General features: G+C 33.4%; 3 protein-coding genes across 4 annotated transcripts in view; all 3 read right to left on the bottom strand.

The window, feature by feature from the left end:
* The window catches only part of LOC111427738 (Schwannomin interacting protein 1), a 92,897-nt gene that overhangs the window by 57,570 nt on the left and 17,076 nt on the right, over positions 1 to 18,251 (bottom strand). For both annotated transcript variants that reach the window (XM_071196351.1, XM_023062997.2), the window contains exon 2: positions 16,065 to 16,113. The gene's annotated coding sequence lies outside the window, so the exon portion shown is untranslated. The remainder of the gene's footprint in view (positions 1 to 16,064; positions 16,114 to 18,251) is intronic.
* Positions 11,328 to 12,361, bottom strand: LOC111427788 (leucine-rich repeat-containing protein 4C-like). Its single transcript, XM_023063090.2, has one exon. The coding sequence runs from the start codon at positions 12,340 to 12,342 to the stop codon at positions 11,347 to 11,349; it is 996 nt and encodes a 331-aa protein (XP_022918858.2). The 5' UTR covers positions 12,343 to 12,361; the 3' UTR covers positions 11,328 to 11,346.
* LOC111427787 (insulin-like growth factor-binding protein complex acid labile subunit) lies at positions 13,320 to 14,315 on the bottom strand. Its single transcript, XM_023063089.2, has one exon. The coding sequence runs from the start codon at positions 14,313 to 14,315 to the stop codon at positions 13,320 to 13,322; it is 996 nt and encodes a 331-aa protein (XP_022918857.2).

Genomic DNA, 18,251 nt, shown 5'->3' with positions numbered 1-18,251 from the left:
CACTTTTGCTTTCAAATGCATCAATATTAAGAAAAATACGAAAACATGAAAATTGGATGAATTTGTTGTTTTTTTCAAGTTAATGGTAATACTCGGAAAACGGAGCATATTATAAAAAGACTTTTACAACAAAAGTTGTAGCAAATTTAATTCGTAACAATATTGCTGTGTTGCACTTTTGCTCTCAGATGCGTCAATATAGAGAAAAATGTAAAAATAAGAAAATTTGATGAATTTGTTGCTTTTTTTAAGTTAATGGTACCATTCTGAAAACAGAGCATATTACAAAAAAACTTTTGGAACAATAGTTATTACAAATTTTATTCTTAACAATATTGTTCTCTTGCACTTTTGCTTTCAAATGCATCAATATTAAGAAAAATACGAAAACATGAAAATTGGATGAATTTGTTGCTTTTTTCAAGTTAATGGTAATACTCGGAAAACGGAGCATATTATAAAAAGACTTTTACAACAAAAGTTGTAGCAAATTTTATTCGTAACAATATTGCTGTGTTGCACTTTTGCTGTCAGATGCGTCAATATAGAGAAAAATGTAAAAATAAGAAAATTTGATGAATTTGTTGCTTTTTTCAAGTAATTAATGGTACACTCGGGAATCGGAGCATTTTACAAAAAAACTTTTAGATCAAAAGTTGTAGCAAATTTTATTCTTAACAATATTGCTCTCTTTCAGTTTTGCTCCCAGATGCGTAAATAACAATCACTGTATCTTCTTAGATTATACCTTAAATATAAAGCTACGTAAATTGACGATATGGATATCTGTACGAATTTGAATACATTAAAAGTATTCGAGGTTTTCCTGTAATTCCGTAAACAGTTTCTGATATATTAAGAATCTGAGTAAAGTAATATATCATCATTTATTAAGGTCCATGTTTAAACATCGATTCAACTCGGTAACCCGCTCGTTTATCATTGACGGCGGGCGTCGCGACGGCCCTTTTTATCATTTAAAGTGGACGCGTGCACCTCTAGAAATTGAAAATACCGGGCTGGGTTCTCGGTAAAAATTCAATTTATAGCAAGGACGACGCCGACCGTGATAATAGTGCACAACGTGAAACGGTGAATGCGAGAAAAGACCAGTTATATCCTTTGAGATATATAATCCTAATTTTTATCGTCTCGAAACTTGTGGGCATTTTTCACAGACCCGGATCAGTGAAGTATTTTTCTCTCCGGCGCCTCCACCATAATTACCGAGTCTGTTTGCGTCACGTTTTATCCTTTATAATTGTGGTAATATTTTCCGGATTTATTTTTTTTTGATTTAGATTTATTATAACTTTTTGTGACGCTAAAACAAACGTAAAGTTTAGAGAAACCTCTAATTATCAAAAGGATCGTAAAATAGTAAGATAATTAAAGCCCGAGATATACATTCTAATGAAAGTCGTGAAGCGGGATGTTAGTTTTACCAGTAAATGGCAGCTAAAGTGACAAATTTCGAGTTCACCCGTCTTGAGTACGAACAATTGTAGTTCCAGAACTCGCGTATTTCGTCGTTAATTAACGAGAACGTGACGTCACTAAGAATACTACTAGCAAGTAAAATCCTCAGCTTCGACGACGATGCTTTGACGTATCAGAAGTTCCCTTGTTATAATAATCACTAAGGGGTCGTACCCTCATCCTCTACAACGTCGTCGTTTATGTTCCCAGTTCGAGTGCCTCTCGTAAAGTTTCAATTCAAAGTTATTTTCTTAGTAATTGTTATGACACTTGAAAATAGTTAAATTTATTTTTTAATTTAATTTTCTATGTATAAATTGGTTTGAATTCGAATTCCGTTTGATTACTTATTTTCCTCGATTCAATTTGCATACAAAATAACAACAAAGTATCATAATCCCATTGACGAACTATGTGCACAGTCAAGTCTGGCACTAATGAGGTAGGCAAAGGGTGGCAAATTGACGGAAATTCAATAATGGATAACGAGTAGGTACCAGGCAACGTCCAGTAAGCATTACAAATACAGCGTCAACTGTGCGAAAGAGAAAGAGAGAAAATGTATTCACAATTAAATTTGAAACAAAGTAGATTTTTGGAAATAAATTATCTTATTGTTAGTAGAAATTCATAAATAGCGATAGTAAAAACTGAGTAAATCTATAAACACCGTTTTAAGAGGACCATCAAACCAGAGCAAGAAGAGTTGCTTTGAGTTTACTTTGAGGTTGGGATCCTCTTTAATACTAACGGTGGCTCGTAAACTCCACTTTGTCTTTTATTGTGCTTTCTCTGGACAAACAAAATTTCGTCCAAAAAAAGCAAAGGGAAACGACGACTCTTCCTTTATTTTTTTTGTCCTTTATCGACTGTTTGAGATCGTAGGCGTTTCCTGTAAACAGTGGCCAATACAATAGAGATCGGTACATAGATAGGAATTGTAAATCGAAGGAAGGCTATTCCAATAATAGTTTCCCTCTACGAGTGCATCTAACGCTCGATCGTTCGTTACATTGAATGTACTGCCCGAAGGCAAAGTAGAATTTGTTATTAATAGGTTTTGGGATCTTGAATAATAAGTAGGTTTCAGGTTTAATTTTAGGTATGGTCGAAATAATCTCATGAATAAGATGTAAATAGGTAATATACAAGTGATATTCGTGGGTAATGAATAATAGAATTAATTAAAGGAAATTGGAGATGTTAAAATTTGATTAAAGTTTTTGCTGATTAAACACTATTGTTTAACATTCGTAATATTGTTTAAATAAAAGCCAAGTGTTGTCAAACGAAGCCAAACTGCAGCTAGCAGCTTGCATTTAAAGTGTGACTGGAATACAATAAACTCAGATATCGATCTTCCAGTCTTGCGGAAATTGTTGGGTCTCAGAACGAATTGTCTTTGGAGACAATTCTTCAAATCACTGATTTCTTAGCTAATTTTTAAGTGTTCTCGATCACACTCGAATCTTAATCCGTTTTTGTACTTTTAATTCACTTGAATTAGCAGGTTGATAATCTTTATTGATGTCAGATTGAATTGTAGTCGAAGCTCCAAATATTTATTCTACAGAACATCAAAATTTTTCCATTCCATCTAGCAATGCACTTATAAATTACCGTGCCAGAGAAGTAAACATCTCGTGTCTTCGACAGCGAGATAGATTGGATTGTAGTGTTTAGTTTATTTACTGGGCCATCTACACTAAATTTAATTTCTTAGAGAGTAGCACGAATCACGTATGACCCATGGGAAAGATATTTTCAAATTGATTTTATACTAATGAAATATACTTTCTGAAATTCATTTCAATTCAAGCTAACCAACAAAAGAGAAACCATTTGCTTAAATAATAAGTGAAACATATCGAACTGTTGAGACTCGAGGGATTCCGCCAGAAAATACTGGAGAAAACAGTCTGCATTTTTAAATAGTTGGGTTTAGTGAACCCATGCTTTGGCCGTCTGTGGTTGAAATATTAAATAGCGGACTCGACAAAGTGAATATCGATCGTATGCAAGTTTGCGAAGGATGAGTTTAACTAACGTATAACGTGTATGATGTGTCTCTATTAAACATAGAGCTTGGCTAAATACAGTCAAATTTACTAATTAAGCACTCTTTTTAATTTCTAATTTTATTTTGCTAGAAAGAACATGTAACGGAATTTAACGTACAATTACAAACAACGATAATAAAACGTTTCTACACTACACCATATTGCCCCGCTTGTAACACACAGTGCTGCTTTCCACCAATCTTTCCAAACCCAATTAACTATATATGTACCATATGCTCCGAAATGGCAACTTTTCCCGTTTAATAAAGAAAACGTTCTAAATCACCTTGATTTCTCTACAAATAATTGTAATAAAATGTTTGTATATCTGCTTTCATAAGCAAAATCCGCTTTTAAATCTTCTTACTTTAAAAGTAAGTCTTTAGAAATTGAAATCGATTTAGATTTAGTCTAAAACCTGAGTAAGATTACTATAGGATGATCTGCATTTTAAAGGGGATGATTTATCCTTTACGAAACATTTCGCAATATACATTCTAATCTCATTTAAATCTCGCAACGATAACAAACTTTATTCCCAAATGATAAACAACGTAATGCGAGGAGTCGATTTATTTTAGGCAAATTCAATTCAAAGTCAATCTCCTTAACAATTAGCCGAGAAAGTTAAACTTTGAACCAAGAACCTAGAAAGTCACTAATCGAATTTGGAGGTGAACGCACCCCATGAATGTTCCACTTTATATCTTTGGGCTCATCCCAAACTACGTCCCGAATAATTTCGGTTTAACGACTTTATGACAAAAGAGGCGATCTGGGACAATTGCAAACTCCATGACGTTCTATAATTGTGTGCCATATATGTTGAAGTTTTGCTCGTTTAAAGGTTAAAAAGGTTATTGGTAGTTTATATGATTTGGGATCGTTTTAAAGCGAGATTTAAATGAAGCACCAATAAATACGTCACCACATTTTCACGTTTATGGTTAAAACCAGGCTTTAACCGAGTTCGTCGAAATCAAATTCTCATCGACCGGCGGAGTATAGGGGGTTGGGGTTAATCTCGTTTGGGGATTTACAGGAAAACTTATTCGGTTCCGTGTCCTTCTTCTGCTTTCCCCGCGAGAAATAGAAATAAAGAGGTCGTGGCAACTTTGTACACGCGCGTCGTAGTCGAAATTCGTTATCTCGCGCTCGGTTATAGCGAACACTAAAACGTTCGTACACGTTTTGGCAAGCGCGGAATTGCACAACAAGATTAACCACAAAACTTGCGAGTTGGTATCTTCTCTCGCACTCTCACAAGATTCCTTCACTTTATATTCGTATGGGCCACAGGGCGTTGTAACGCGCTCGGTTTAACCCCTTCACTCTAACCCTAAAGGGACGTATAGTGGTTGTTAATCTTGTTACCGAGTCATCCGTCAAATTTGATGGATAACAACTTTTGGTGATATCTTGGTGAACATTTCTGATTAAAATAAAATGTATATAAAATGTTTAGCTTTAATATTGACTCAAAATTTAAACCTATCAACAACATAAAATTAAAATTAGTATTCAAATTAATTGCATGGTGAATACACATAATCTGGGTGATATAATTTCGAATGAATCCACGTGATTAAATATTAAACGAGCCAAATCGATTCGAATTATTTGACGTATTACCAACGTGTCGTGGTCGCAAATTATTCAACACTCCAATCGCGATTCACAACTGCAATATTTAGTGGAACTCGACGCATTTTACTTGTCACGATTACGGTGGTTGTAAAAAAAAAGTTTTGATTGATACATAGTAAGTTGTCAAGGATATTTTGTTGTACCATAGCTAACAGTGGTACGTTGACCTTTTCCACTAGTTTAAAATCGATTCGATGGGGGGCAGGGTATTATAATTAATTAATGGAATGCAGGTGCAGGTGAAAACATAATTTCTTCGCTTAAACTAGTTTGTACAATAAATCGTTTAAGGTATTAATTATACTTGAGTTATTAAATGTTTTTATAATATGTATTCTAAAAAATTAGAAACTTTTCATGACGATAAATGGGGAAGTTAAAAAAATATCGTTTTTGTCTTTGTCGTTTCGAAACGAAATTTCTCAAACAACCCCGTTTCTTAATCCTTCCTACAAACTCCTCTATCAAGTTCCCCAAAGTAATCCGTTGTGGCGTACCTAGGCTTAATCCTGCACTTGCAAGACGTCCAGGAAGATTTGTAACAAGAAAGGAACCGCACATTTACTTCAAAATGAGGAACATTTAAATCTAGGAGATTTTGGTTTTTTGAGGATTTTAAGAGTTTTATACCATTTTAAACGATCCCTGAATATAAATCACTGGAATATCTAATGTTTAAAATCTCGGCAAGGTTTTTTTTACTATAATAAACCATGAATGTAAATCAAAATGACAATCTTGCTTGCAATAATTTACTAAAACACTCAGGAACTGCCAACATCTGAGAGCAAAAGTGAAGTAGAGCAATATTGTTAAGAATAAAATTTGCTAAAACTTTGATTCTAAAAGCTTTTTTATACTATGCTCCGATTCCAGAGTGCTACCATTGACAACTAGTAAAATAACGAAATTCATCAAATTTTAATATTCTTGTATTTTTCTCGATACCTATGCATCTAAGAACAAAAGTGTAAGAGAGCAATATTGTTAAGAATAAAATTTGCTACAACTATTGCTCCAAAAGGTTTTTGATATCATGCTCTGCTTCCCGAGTGCTACCATTGACAACTAGTAAAACAACGAAATTTAACAAATTATCATCTTCTTGTATTTTTCTCGATATCTATGCATCTGCGAGCAAAAGTGACGAAGAGCAATATTGATAAGAATAAAATTTGCTACAACTATTGTTCCAAAAACTTTTTTATATCATGCTCTGCTTCCCGATGCTACTATTGAGAACTTTACTCTGTTTTTAAACCAGGAGGAGTATTTTAAATTTGTCACCAGATTGACCTTGCACGTGATTGGTTGAATGCGAGGAAGGTTCACACACAGGCAATTTTGAATTTTCATTTTGAATTTGAAGGTTAGGTAATTGATAACTCGACAGTTTCGTGTCATTATTGTATATTTTGTGTTCTTAAACCCTTTTTTATTATATTTTGAAATAAATACACTCATAACTTCAATGTTAATTTGTATGTATAGTGTTGACGATAACAAACGAAAATAAATACAATAATAAGTAAATAAATAAATAATAATTATTAATTTAAATTTACCGCCAAAATATCTAGTGATATTTTCTGGTGATTTTTCCCAGTGTAAATCTGACTTTCGCGTTTACTCCTCCTGGTTTAAAAACAGAGTATAGTTCTAGTGCAAGTGTTAGTTCTAGTTTTAATTGTTATTCAGCGCTAAGTTGTATATTTTTAAGTTTCGGGTTTAGCCCTGTGTCTTCAGACGCTGAATGTTAGGTAAGGTTAGTTTTGTTTACAAACATTAATTATACCATGAAGTATTCTTTGGCAATTTGTAATGGCAATTATAGCGTGAAGTTTTCTTTTGTAATGTCAATTATAGCGTGAAGGAATGTTCGGTAAGGTTAGTTTTGTTTACAAACATTAATTATACCATGAAGTTTTCTTTGGCAATTAGTAATGGCAATTATAGCGTGAAGTTTTCTTTTGTAATGTCAATTATAGCGTGAAGGAATGTTAGGTAAGGTTAGTTTTGTTTACAAACATTAATTATACCTTGAAGTTTTCTTTGACAACGAAATTCATCAAATTTTCACATTTTCGTATTTTTCTCGATCTTTAAGCATCTGAGAGCAAAAGTGAAGGAGAACAATATTGATAAGAATAAAATTTGCTACAACTATTATTCCAAAAGTTTTTTGATATCATGCTTCGCTTTCCGAATTGACAACTAGTGAAACAACGAAATTCATCAAATTTTCATATTCTTGTATTTTTCTCGATATCTATGCATCTGAGAGGAAAAATATAAGAGAGCAATATTGTTAAGAATAAATTTTGCTATAGCTTTTGTTCTAAATGTTTTTTTATAACATGCTCCAATTTCCAAGTATTACCATTGTTCACACATTGTTGGCATTGATTTAATGCATGAAAAAAGATACCACTATTTTCAGAATTCTTATCATCGACATCGTGTCTGGCGTTTTAAAACAGCAACCTAACTACTTTCGAAGTGCCAAACCTTACAGTTTTTCTTATTCTATTCTTATCTAACTTATTTAACATCATTATACATAATCATTATAATTACTAAGATCAATTCTTACCTCAATCAGAGTATGTAAAATGAGTTCCACAAAAGTAGTATTACTTTTATGAAGTTGTTATGCCACAAAAAGTTCAAGGAAGTTATTCTGATGCATACAGAAACGTATTTACCGGATTTGCAACTTAATTCCTAGGTTTTGCATCTTGAATACAGACGTTAGTTAGTTAAAGGGTCGAGTTTAAGACAAGAGTTGACTTTTCCGACGAGAGAGACTTTTGAAACGACCTAACGTTAATTACGTTTAAGATATAAATAATGCATATTAATCACGGCTCTAACCGCAATTCCCGAAGCTTAAGCGAAAGGAGAGTAGAGATACCCTTATGGCAATTTAAAATTCTATACGGCGTGCAAGTTATATTAGGAAAGTGAGACGTTCGTTAGCGTAAGAAGAAGTTCGTTAGTACCGAGCGACAAAACGTGATAAATTGTAATTAGGAGTCTTAGTGTGTCATAATGGATTCACCTGAGTAATTTTTAGTTAATTTCGGTCTCTTCTTTCTTGTCTGTATATGCGATCCACACTCCAATTTCGAATTGCTTTTATAGCACTCTCGGCCTTAACCCAAAACAAATCAAAAAGGACAAAATCAATTAGGGAACTCACGAAAACGAGGGAGAACAGATCCGAAACTGCCCTATCAAAGAAGGTTAAAACAAATTAGCAAAGTTACTTAACCCTATCACGGTCGGTGGCGCACTCTCTAGACCCGGTTTATTTCAATATTTGAGAGAGTCCGAGAAGCAATTATTGAACTTTTGCACAAATTGTGGCACAACAGGGAGGGTAACTTTTATCGTAGGGAATCCCGATTCTGGCGGGCAATAACGGAGGGGTTGTTCCCAGAGCGGCTTCGCTGGTGGTGGTGACGTCATCAGTTGGAAAAGGGGGACCCCGAATTGAACGAGGGGTTCTTGTCGAGGACGGGTAACATCGATTTTCGATCCAACTCCCTAATTATGCGCCACGCGAACGTTTGTCCTCCGCGAATTTCACAGGATTAATAAAGTCCCCGCTGATGAGACGCCTTACGACCGTAAGTCAGCTTTATCTTCGGAATTGAGATTAGATTGCACCCGAGCTTAGCTTTAATTACTATGAAAGCATAAGCGCGAGCTATTTGTACGAGGAATTCCGGAATAATTAAGTATCGCTTTGGGACGTGTTAAAGCTTCAGAGGAATCTTCTTAAAGTTTATAAATTGAAGATTAATTTTATTTATGAAACTCCTGATAAGGAAATGTAATCTATGAATACCAGCCATTTTGCCTATTTTTGTTTAGTACACCATCGCCTCTTTTTATGGTTACATAATAAAGTTTATACCTTTCGGCAAGCCTTATTATATTTTATGGGGTTATCAAAGTTTTATACGCATAGGCTGGCCCCGAAAAATATTATCCAACGTCGATGCTCGCCTTGAAAACTCTTTATTGATATATCCTTTCATAAATATATTTGTGTGGTAATATTTAAACAATACAATTTTAATACATACTAGAAAATCAACCACATAACATTTTTTTTGAAGAAACCAGTATTGATCGCCTTTTCTGTGAGACGTGAGAAAAGGCCTTTCGCAATTCAAACAAAATACCAGAATGAGAAAGGGGAAGTTATCGCCCTCGTTCTCCCCCTATACATATAACTAATTTAGTTTAGCACACCCTCCTTCATCCTTTTCGAGGGTCCATTCTCCCATCAAATGTGCATCAGACATGCAACTGATCCCGTTGCTTAGCAACTGAAAGGCAGTGCCTGTTAGCAAGTTTCATGCATAATGCACTAGACATTGTAGACAGCAACTTTCCGAATTGACATTATGGACTTGTAACACAAAGAGCAAAAACTATCAAACCCACAACTGTGTTTATAAAACATTAAATCTGAGTGAAACGCCAAAAATTTAGATAAGCGATACGACCGAAATATTAGTAAAGAGAATTTGAAAATTTATGAATCACGAAAAGTTCGGGAACCCGCCATGAACTCTTAATTGAAGCTGTACGTGGCGAAGGTAGCTCTGTAAATCAGTCCTTTTCTGTTAATCTCGCAGAGGTGTAATTACAAATTCGGGATTTACAGCCACTTTAAAGTGCGCTTTCGTTTTATCGTTTAATTTACACAATAAATTTACGACCGTCGTACTGCTACCCAGTAGTGTACAATCGTTTCAAACCAACCAAACACACGTAAAAAACTAAATCAAACACAAAAAATCGATAACACCATCATTTCCCCTACTATTTTCTTTGTTTGATTTCTCCATTTATTAGCTACATCTAATTCTGTTTTTACACGATAGCTACACTCTTGAAGAATGAGTGTAAAAAAGTATTAATAAAAGATGTTTATTTTAATAAAAGTTGCTATATATGCATTTGACTTCTACAACAATGATGATGTTTCGACGTTCATTTTGGTCAAAACATGCTGGAATGTTTTGAACGACTTTTGATGACTTCTGAGTTTTTGGACAAAACATTTGTTGTAACATTCTGTAAAGATGACACCTAGATTTTCTTATTTGCTATCCAGTGAATAGGTAGTTTCTATACTACCTTCTTTGAACTTGCTCCGTTTACTGATGCGTTTTAATCTCCCGAAGCATTGGATCAAAATAATACTGGCATAGCTTGTTTTGAAACCTTAAAACCACCAGCAGTAGTCTGCGATTTGGCTAAGTACGTTCTGCTCGGTATTCGTTTGCAGATGAAGGTGGTCATCTGCATTCCATACATTGTCAGGTGTATATCGTTTATCTTCCATAACCTTAACAAGGTCTTGAGAGACGGCTTTTACCGCCTTTTCATTAGCATTATATTATGCAAAGCATGTCTTCTAATGTCATCCATCATTCAACTTTGCAGAAATTTTAATCTCTTTCTTTGGTTAATTGAGAGTTGATTTCCAGAATCTATTTTCATCTACTGGCATTCTTTTTTGTACCATACCTATATTTATATTAGCAGAACCGTTTTTTTTTTCACTTTTTGCTTAACAGTATCCATTATGATAATGATCTTATAGTTTTGTTTCAAAACATACCAAGTCTCTGATTGCAGATTCATTTCTTTTAATTGTTCTTAAAACAACGAAAATCATATACTTTTCATATTCGTGTATTTTTCTTAATATCTATTGATCTGAGAGTAAAAGTGCCAGAGAGTAATATCGTTAAGAATAAATTTTTTTACAAACATGCTCTTATGTCTTGCAGAAGGATATCAAAACCTGAGACTTTCCATGTCTTCTTCTTCTTCTTTGCAGAATCAATAGAGATTTGTTCTACTCTTACTATTCTGTCTGCATTTCTTGTGATGCGCACGCCTAGTTATCTTCACGTCCTTTTAGATGCTGGCCTGCAATCCCTGGCAATCTTTGGCAATCTATTTCTTTGCATGGCTAAAAGATGTTCCAGAGTCTCCAGCAAACATAACATCTACACAATTAATTGAACTACATAATAGCAAAAATCATGTAAAATCAAAAAAAAAAATCAAAACAATTTCAAATTAATATAATGGTATAAAAAAAACAATTAATAAATTTTTTTTGAATTTTTTATTCGTATTTATCTAAATCATTTCTCACCGCTGAGTTTAAATCATCAGTTTTACATTTTAAAACATCGGTATTGATACTAACTTTACTCATAAGTCGTCTCAATTTCAATTTTTGTTGTAAAGTCTCCAAACAAGTACAATTCCAAGGATTATTTTCCAAGAATGTTGCGTCAGCTTTTAAAACATGTGTTATATGTTGCGGAAGACATCTAATTTTATTTGATGTTAAAGTAACCCACATTATACGTCTTAAATCTTTGAAAGTGTCTTCGTGTAATACAGATATTTCGTTTCTATCCAACGATAATATCCCTAATTCTTCCAACCCATCGAAAGCTTTGGGATCAATCGTTGTGATTTTGTTACCACTCAAATCTATATTTAACCAAGCGGGTTCATCATACAAAACATGTTTACCATGAAGATTTTTAAAGTTGTATTCTACTAAACTCGTAATTAAATTATTTTCTAAAGTAAGCAGCTGAACGTTTGGTGTATTCTTGAACCACTCCTTGTTTATTGCTGATATTTTGTTATTATTAAGATGAATTATTCTTAAATTAGGCATATCGTCAAAAGCGGTTTGATCAATTAACTCAATTTCATTATCTCTCAGTCTTAAAATACTTATTCCTAACTCGTTGAAAACACCAGCTTTAATATGCTTCAATTTATTTTTATATAAATGAAGATCTCTTAAATTCACAACATCAGCAAAGGCTCCCACTTCAATTTCTTTTATCCCATTAAAAGCCATATCAAGTTCATATAACTTCTCAAGACCTTTTACAGTACCTTTACAAAGAACGGGTATTTCTTGACCTTTAATTGTGATTTTATATGCATCTTGAAGACTTGATAACGCATCATCCGTTTCGAGAGGTCTGCTTAAACCTCTTTGCGACCATTCCTTTTTAACACCATTTAAATCAACGTTACATTTATCACTTGAACATACATTTAATAAAACGGATAATAGAATTAATCGAAACATGATGACATCTGAATTTTAACACAAAGACATTCAAGATTTTATACTCGTAAAGAAATTATTTTTAGATGACCTTTTCGTTGATAACATACTGATAATGATTGTTTATTATTGTTTTCCAAGAAATATTTAATGCACTTATTTTGCTAAAACAAACTTCATAAACAGATAAATAATTTTAAAAAAAATCGTTTGTTTTTGGTCTTATTGTGTTAATGAAGTCCGTTTAGCATTTGATCCAGGGTTGACTTAAGCTAAAAACCTTAGGAATTAACCCACAAGGAAAAAGGTAACGGATATTGGCGTTTTATTTGCTAAAGATATTTTTTATATGAGGTATTTATATGATTATGGTTTTTATCATTGTAAAGTGTTATACTTTGTTTTAGGTTTGTGGGGGGTTATGAAATTAGTTATTTGGAAGATCATGTGTTTGAATTCGTCAAATATATCCTTGAAGCATAAACTGCAATAACTTTAATTTCGATTTTAAGAGTAAATGAACGAGAGCAGTACTACAAGAAAACGAGACATATATGAAAAGAAAACCGAGATGTTTTTCCAATGATTACGTCATCTTTCACAGAAATTGGTGCAGGTGTTCGGCTACAAGCAGCGCATTCCATGATACTTAGTCTTGCAGAAGGATATCCCAAACCTGAGACTTTTCATGTCTTCTTCTTTGCAGAATCCATAGAGGCTTGTTTTACTCTTACTATTCTGTCTGAATTTCTTGTGAAGCGGACGCCTAGTTAACCTCGTGTCCTTTTGGATGCTTGACAATCTTTGGCAATCTATTCTTTTGCATCCCTGAAACATGTTCGTTCCAGAGTCTCCAGCAAACATAACATCTACACAATTGATTGAACTACATAACACCAAAAATCGTGTTAAATCAAAAAAACTTCCTGTGAAAACAATTGTTGTTACAAATTAATATAATGGTATAAAAAAATTATTAAAAATATTTTTTCAAATCTTTATTCGTGTTCTGCTAAAACATCTCTCACCGTTGATTTTAAATCATCAATTTTACATTTTAAAACATCGCTACTGATACTAACTTTACTTGTAAGTCGCCTCCATTTCAATTGTTGTTGTAAAGTCTCCAAACAAGTACAATTCCAAGGATTATTTTCCAAGAATGTTGCGTCAGCTTTTAAAATATGTTTCATATGTTGCGGAAGACATCTAATTTTGTTCGATGTTAAATTAATCCACGATATACGTCCTACATCTTTAAAAGTGTCTTCGTGTAATACAGATATTTCATTTTTATCCAACGATAATATCCCTAATTCTTCCAACCCATCGAAAGCTTTAGGATCAATCGTTGCGATTTTATTACCACTCAAATCTATATTTAACCAAGCGGGTAAATCATAAAAAAAAAGTTTACCCTGAAGGTTTTTAAAGTTGTGTTCTACTAAACTCGTAATTAAATTGTTTTCTAAAGTAAGTTGATGAACGTTTGGTGTATTCTTGAACCACTCCTTGTTTATAGCTGATATTTTGTTATTATTAAGATGAATTATTCTTAAATTAGGCATATCGTCAAAAGCGGTTTGATCAATTAACTCAATTTCATTATCTCCCAGTCTTAAAATACTTATCCCTAACTCGTTGAAAACACCAGCTTTAATATGCTTCAATCTATTTTTGTTCAAATGAAGATCTCTTAAATGCACAACATCAGCAAACGCTCCCACTTCAATTTCTTTGATTCCATTAAAATCCATATCAAGTTCGTATAACTTCTCAAGACCTTTTACAGTACCTTTACAAAGAACGGGTATTTCTTGACCTTTAATTGTGATTTTATACGCATCTTGAAGACTTGATAACGCATCTTCCGTTTCGAATGGTTCACTTAAAGCTCTTTGCGACCATTTCTTTTTAACACCATTTAAATCAACGTTACATTTATCACTTAAACATACATTTAATAAGACGGATAATAGAATTAATCGAAACATGATGACATTCAATCTGAATTATAACACAAAAACATTCAAGATTTTATACTCGTAAAGAGATTATGTTTAGATGACCTTTTCGTCGATAAAATACTGATAATGATTGTTTATTATCGTTTTCCAAGAAATATTTGATGTATTTATTTTTCTAAAACGAACTTCATAAACAGATAAATAATTTTAAAAAAATCGTTTGTTTTTGATCTTATTGTGTTAACGAAGTCCGTTTAGCATTTGATCCCTTTCTCCATACAACTTTAATTAAAGTGTTCTTAACAGCACTCATTAGCACATAGACTCGTTGAGAGTTTTGCATCAAAACGGTTGTTCTCGTACCGCGATTACGTATTCAATTAAAACTTTCAACCATCTCAAATCGGAATAATCAGAAATAGATTTATGTTAAATTAAAGGTTTTTGAAAAAAATAATCCACAAACAACTCTTTGTATAAAGAATATAATGTTATCCGGCTAATCGATCGAGCTTTTGGTGGGGATACAATTGTTATATGACTCTGCTCACAATTGCAGATGATGTATTGAAAACACGAGATCACTAACTACCATTATTATTTAGGTATTAATAATATTAGTACTAATCTCTTTGATCTATCGTCCTTAATCTCATTATTTACACTCAAAGAAGTTCTATTCGGTGTTAATATCGGAAAATTCTGGTTCGTCTCTCTTTACATTTGGAAAATTCCATTTTGCATTTAAATATTTTCTCGAAAGCGATTTCAATATGAAATAGTTACTCGAAGCGGAAGCGCTCGCACAAACTTTTCCTCTGCCGTTGTGTGCTGCTTAAAATGCACCCTCGACCGAAGGGGAATTGTGTTGTTCAATTAGATTTCCTCGTCTCTAAAGTACAAGTTAGACCGTATCGACCGGAAGTTGTGTAAAAGTAGTTAAAAAGCTCAAAAAGTGATGCTGCAGCGGATTTTCTGTAACATTATTCTCAAGTGGGAGTAATATCGAAGATCAGAGATTATGGGATTAAGAAAGATACTTTTAAAAGAAAATATTCTTTTTATGAAACGTTTTAGTACAACAACCGAGTTCAATATCCGTTTAAGTCATGATTATTTGTTTTTTCATTTACATGAATAAATCTTTTCAAATTTGAGCGTAATTTTTTTAACGACGTGACTTGTTAGTTTACTTACGTTTAGCCTGAAATCTTCTTTTCTCCTTTACAATTCTAAGTACCATTACGATAAAAACGTATTTAAATGGTTTCAATGAAAACATGTTCGCGTAGAAAACTAAAATAAATGAAAAGACCCGGAGAAACTCTAGAAATGTCAATAGAAACTGAAAAGCGCAGCAGTTTCAATAGATTTCAGTCGTCATTTCGATCTATTGTAATTTATTGGAAACGCTTTTAGCCGTATTAAGGGGCCGTACTGTGTAGACTCTATGTGAATTATTGGAATTGGTTGATTTATACTCGAGGATTACTCCTAAGTTTCAAAGTTTATCGCAAAAATTTTTAGTAAGAAAGTAGATTAGCTTTTAATATGTAAAAAAATATAGAATTTTAAAAATGTGGGTTAAAAATGTTATTATGTAAAACGTTGCGACCAAAATTTTATTTAAAATACCTGAAGCGTAGAATCATTTGAATAATATCATCCTACCGTGTATATGTGAGGGTAGCGACCCTATTTCGCATAGGACTACAAATTTGGGGGGCGGCTACATTATTCACGAACATGCATAAAAAATTCACAGTTCTAACTTACCACTGTTGGCGAAAGGATTTATGTAGTAAATCTGGTAGTAAGTACTACCCTGAAAAAAAAGGAAAAAACTTGATTTTAGTATTCTTTCTTACTCAAACATCACCTTTATTTTTTAACCCAATTGGGAATACAAAAAAAACTTCCAGGGAAAGATAATTTAAGACACAGGTTAGAAAGAAAGGAAACAATTCCGGTATCATTGAAACCGTTTCTCTCATTTCTTTCTTTTTTTCTTTGTCTTCACTTCCCCATTTTGGAATTGCTACCGAGGGGCGAGTGAAAGGTCACGGCCCTAATTAATTTTATGGCCGCCGTGCCAAGAAAAATAGGTCGGGCAAGTGCTAACAATTCACACATATAAACCCTTTGGGTGGCCGAACGTGTAAAAGCGTACCATCGTCAAGCTCATTTACTAACTTTATGTATGACAGTACTTTTACAAGGATCTAAGCTCAACCATTCTCGTAAATTAAAAGAAAAGAAGATAGGATTCATATTCGGCCATAAAAAAGTATTGCCGACTTTACAAATAATCTCACTGAAAGGAATCTAAATGATATTTCAACACAGTCTAGTTTGACAAATCATATGTTTTAGGGTATCCAAATAACCTAATACTCAACTGAAAGTAACAATCATACCAAAAAGCTTTGAAATTATATTAGCGACGATTTAAATTACTTGTTCGACGGATTGACGCGTCGTGGAACTACCAATTTACGCCATTCGACATGTTATATTCTGTATACGCTAAGGGTTAGCGTACAAACACAATACGTGACTGGATTAAATACGAACTAGCTTAATTTGTAAGGTCATTGTTCTGTGTATAACTCAAAATTAATAAAGTTTAAAACCGAAATATTCAAATACAAGGTTGATTATATCAATTTAAATCTGCTTGTTTAAATAAATAAAAATAAAATGTTTATGAACCGATTGTATAATCAGTTATTATGAGGTTGTCGTGTGATCAATAGCGAATATTTTCATTTATTAACATTCTTATGCCTCCAGATTCATTAGATTCATGTAAAATTAACGCTGTAATGAAATATTAATCTTGGAGAGTCCCTCCAATGCCTTACAGATATTTTATAATTTCAGTTTGAATGGGTTGGAATCATTGGAATAAAGATCAGAAAGACTTAACCCAACTCAAGTTCCGAGCAGATAGACCTTTATTAGGCTTCTTAAGACTTCTAGAACCAACCTGACAACATTGTTCCTACTCAGTATGATCAAACATAGCATCCATCAACTTGGTTACCTAATACCAAGTTATAGAATTGCTTCACTTTCTCAAATCAATATCTTAAATCACAAAGCTGTTTAAGTTTTTCTATCCTCGTACTTTGCTCACTTTGCAAAATCGATTTAAGTATACTCACTTAAGGTTACTTACAAGAAGATAACACCAATCTTTTGATGTTTTGGTCGAATTGAAGAATTATAACTTAGATTTTCACCCTATCCAAAACGTGTTGTATAAACCGGAGGTGTTGTATTAGTTTTAAATATAACAACTCACCTAAAGTATATTCCAAGATGTGTTCATTGTGAAAATTAAGTATGCCTAATGATATTAGGAATAAATTTGGAGGTTCAGAATACAAAGCATTCACAGGATATCCTTCACGTTTAAAAATCAGAGTTTAGAGTCGTTTCTCGATGGACATGAAAAGCTGGATAATTTAGCCCAACCCAACCCAACACAATACACCCCAACCCAACAAAGCCCAAAGTAGTAGGTATTTGCAACCCCCTAGCCATTATTTCAATCTTCACTCCTCCTCTATATAATAACAGACACCCGTCTAAGTTGTCATGTTGCCGGATAGAATCGAACTGACTTCCTTCTTGGGTTGCCGACCGACAAAAACTCTTCCTCCTCTCCTCCGGAAGCACCCTTACGAGTTTTTATCACAATGTCTTCCTCTTCTCCTTCTTTCTTGTTTGATCTTCATCAATCATATTTCCGTGATGGACCATCCCTCTCGGCTACCAGACATCATCGCCATGCTGTTTTCCTTTGTCTCATCCTGATTTTGACAAGCTTCCTTTCCCTGGTCCATCTCGTCCACTTTTCACCTTCTACTCTCTTATGGTTGTATAAATATGCCTTAAAACAACCATGAATCAAGAGTTCTTTGAGATGGACTCTTCTTGGTCCATTTTCTCTTCCTG

This window comes from Onthophagus taurus, chromosome 6, assembly GCF_036711975.1.
Source record: "Onthophagus taurus isolate NC chromosome 6, IU_Otau_3.0, whole genome shotgun sequence".
NCBI classification, from domain to species: domain Eukaryota; kingdom Metazoa; phylum Arthropoda; class Insecta; order Coleoptera; family Scarabaeidae; genus Onthophagus; species Onthophagus taurus.
The sequence above is the reverse complement of the archived record's forward strand: the minus strand, read 5'-3'. Positions and strand labels throughout refer to the sequence as shown.

Coding starts and splice junctions, on each gene's coding strand:
- LOC111427787 (XM_023063089.2), bottom strand. CDS start 14,315: ATGTTTCGATTAATTCTATTATCCGTCTTATTAAATGTATGTTTAAGT.
- LOC111427788 (XM_023063090.2), bottom strand. CDS start 12,342: ATGTTTCGATTAATTCTATTATCCGTTTTATTAAATGTATGTTCAAGT.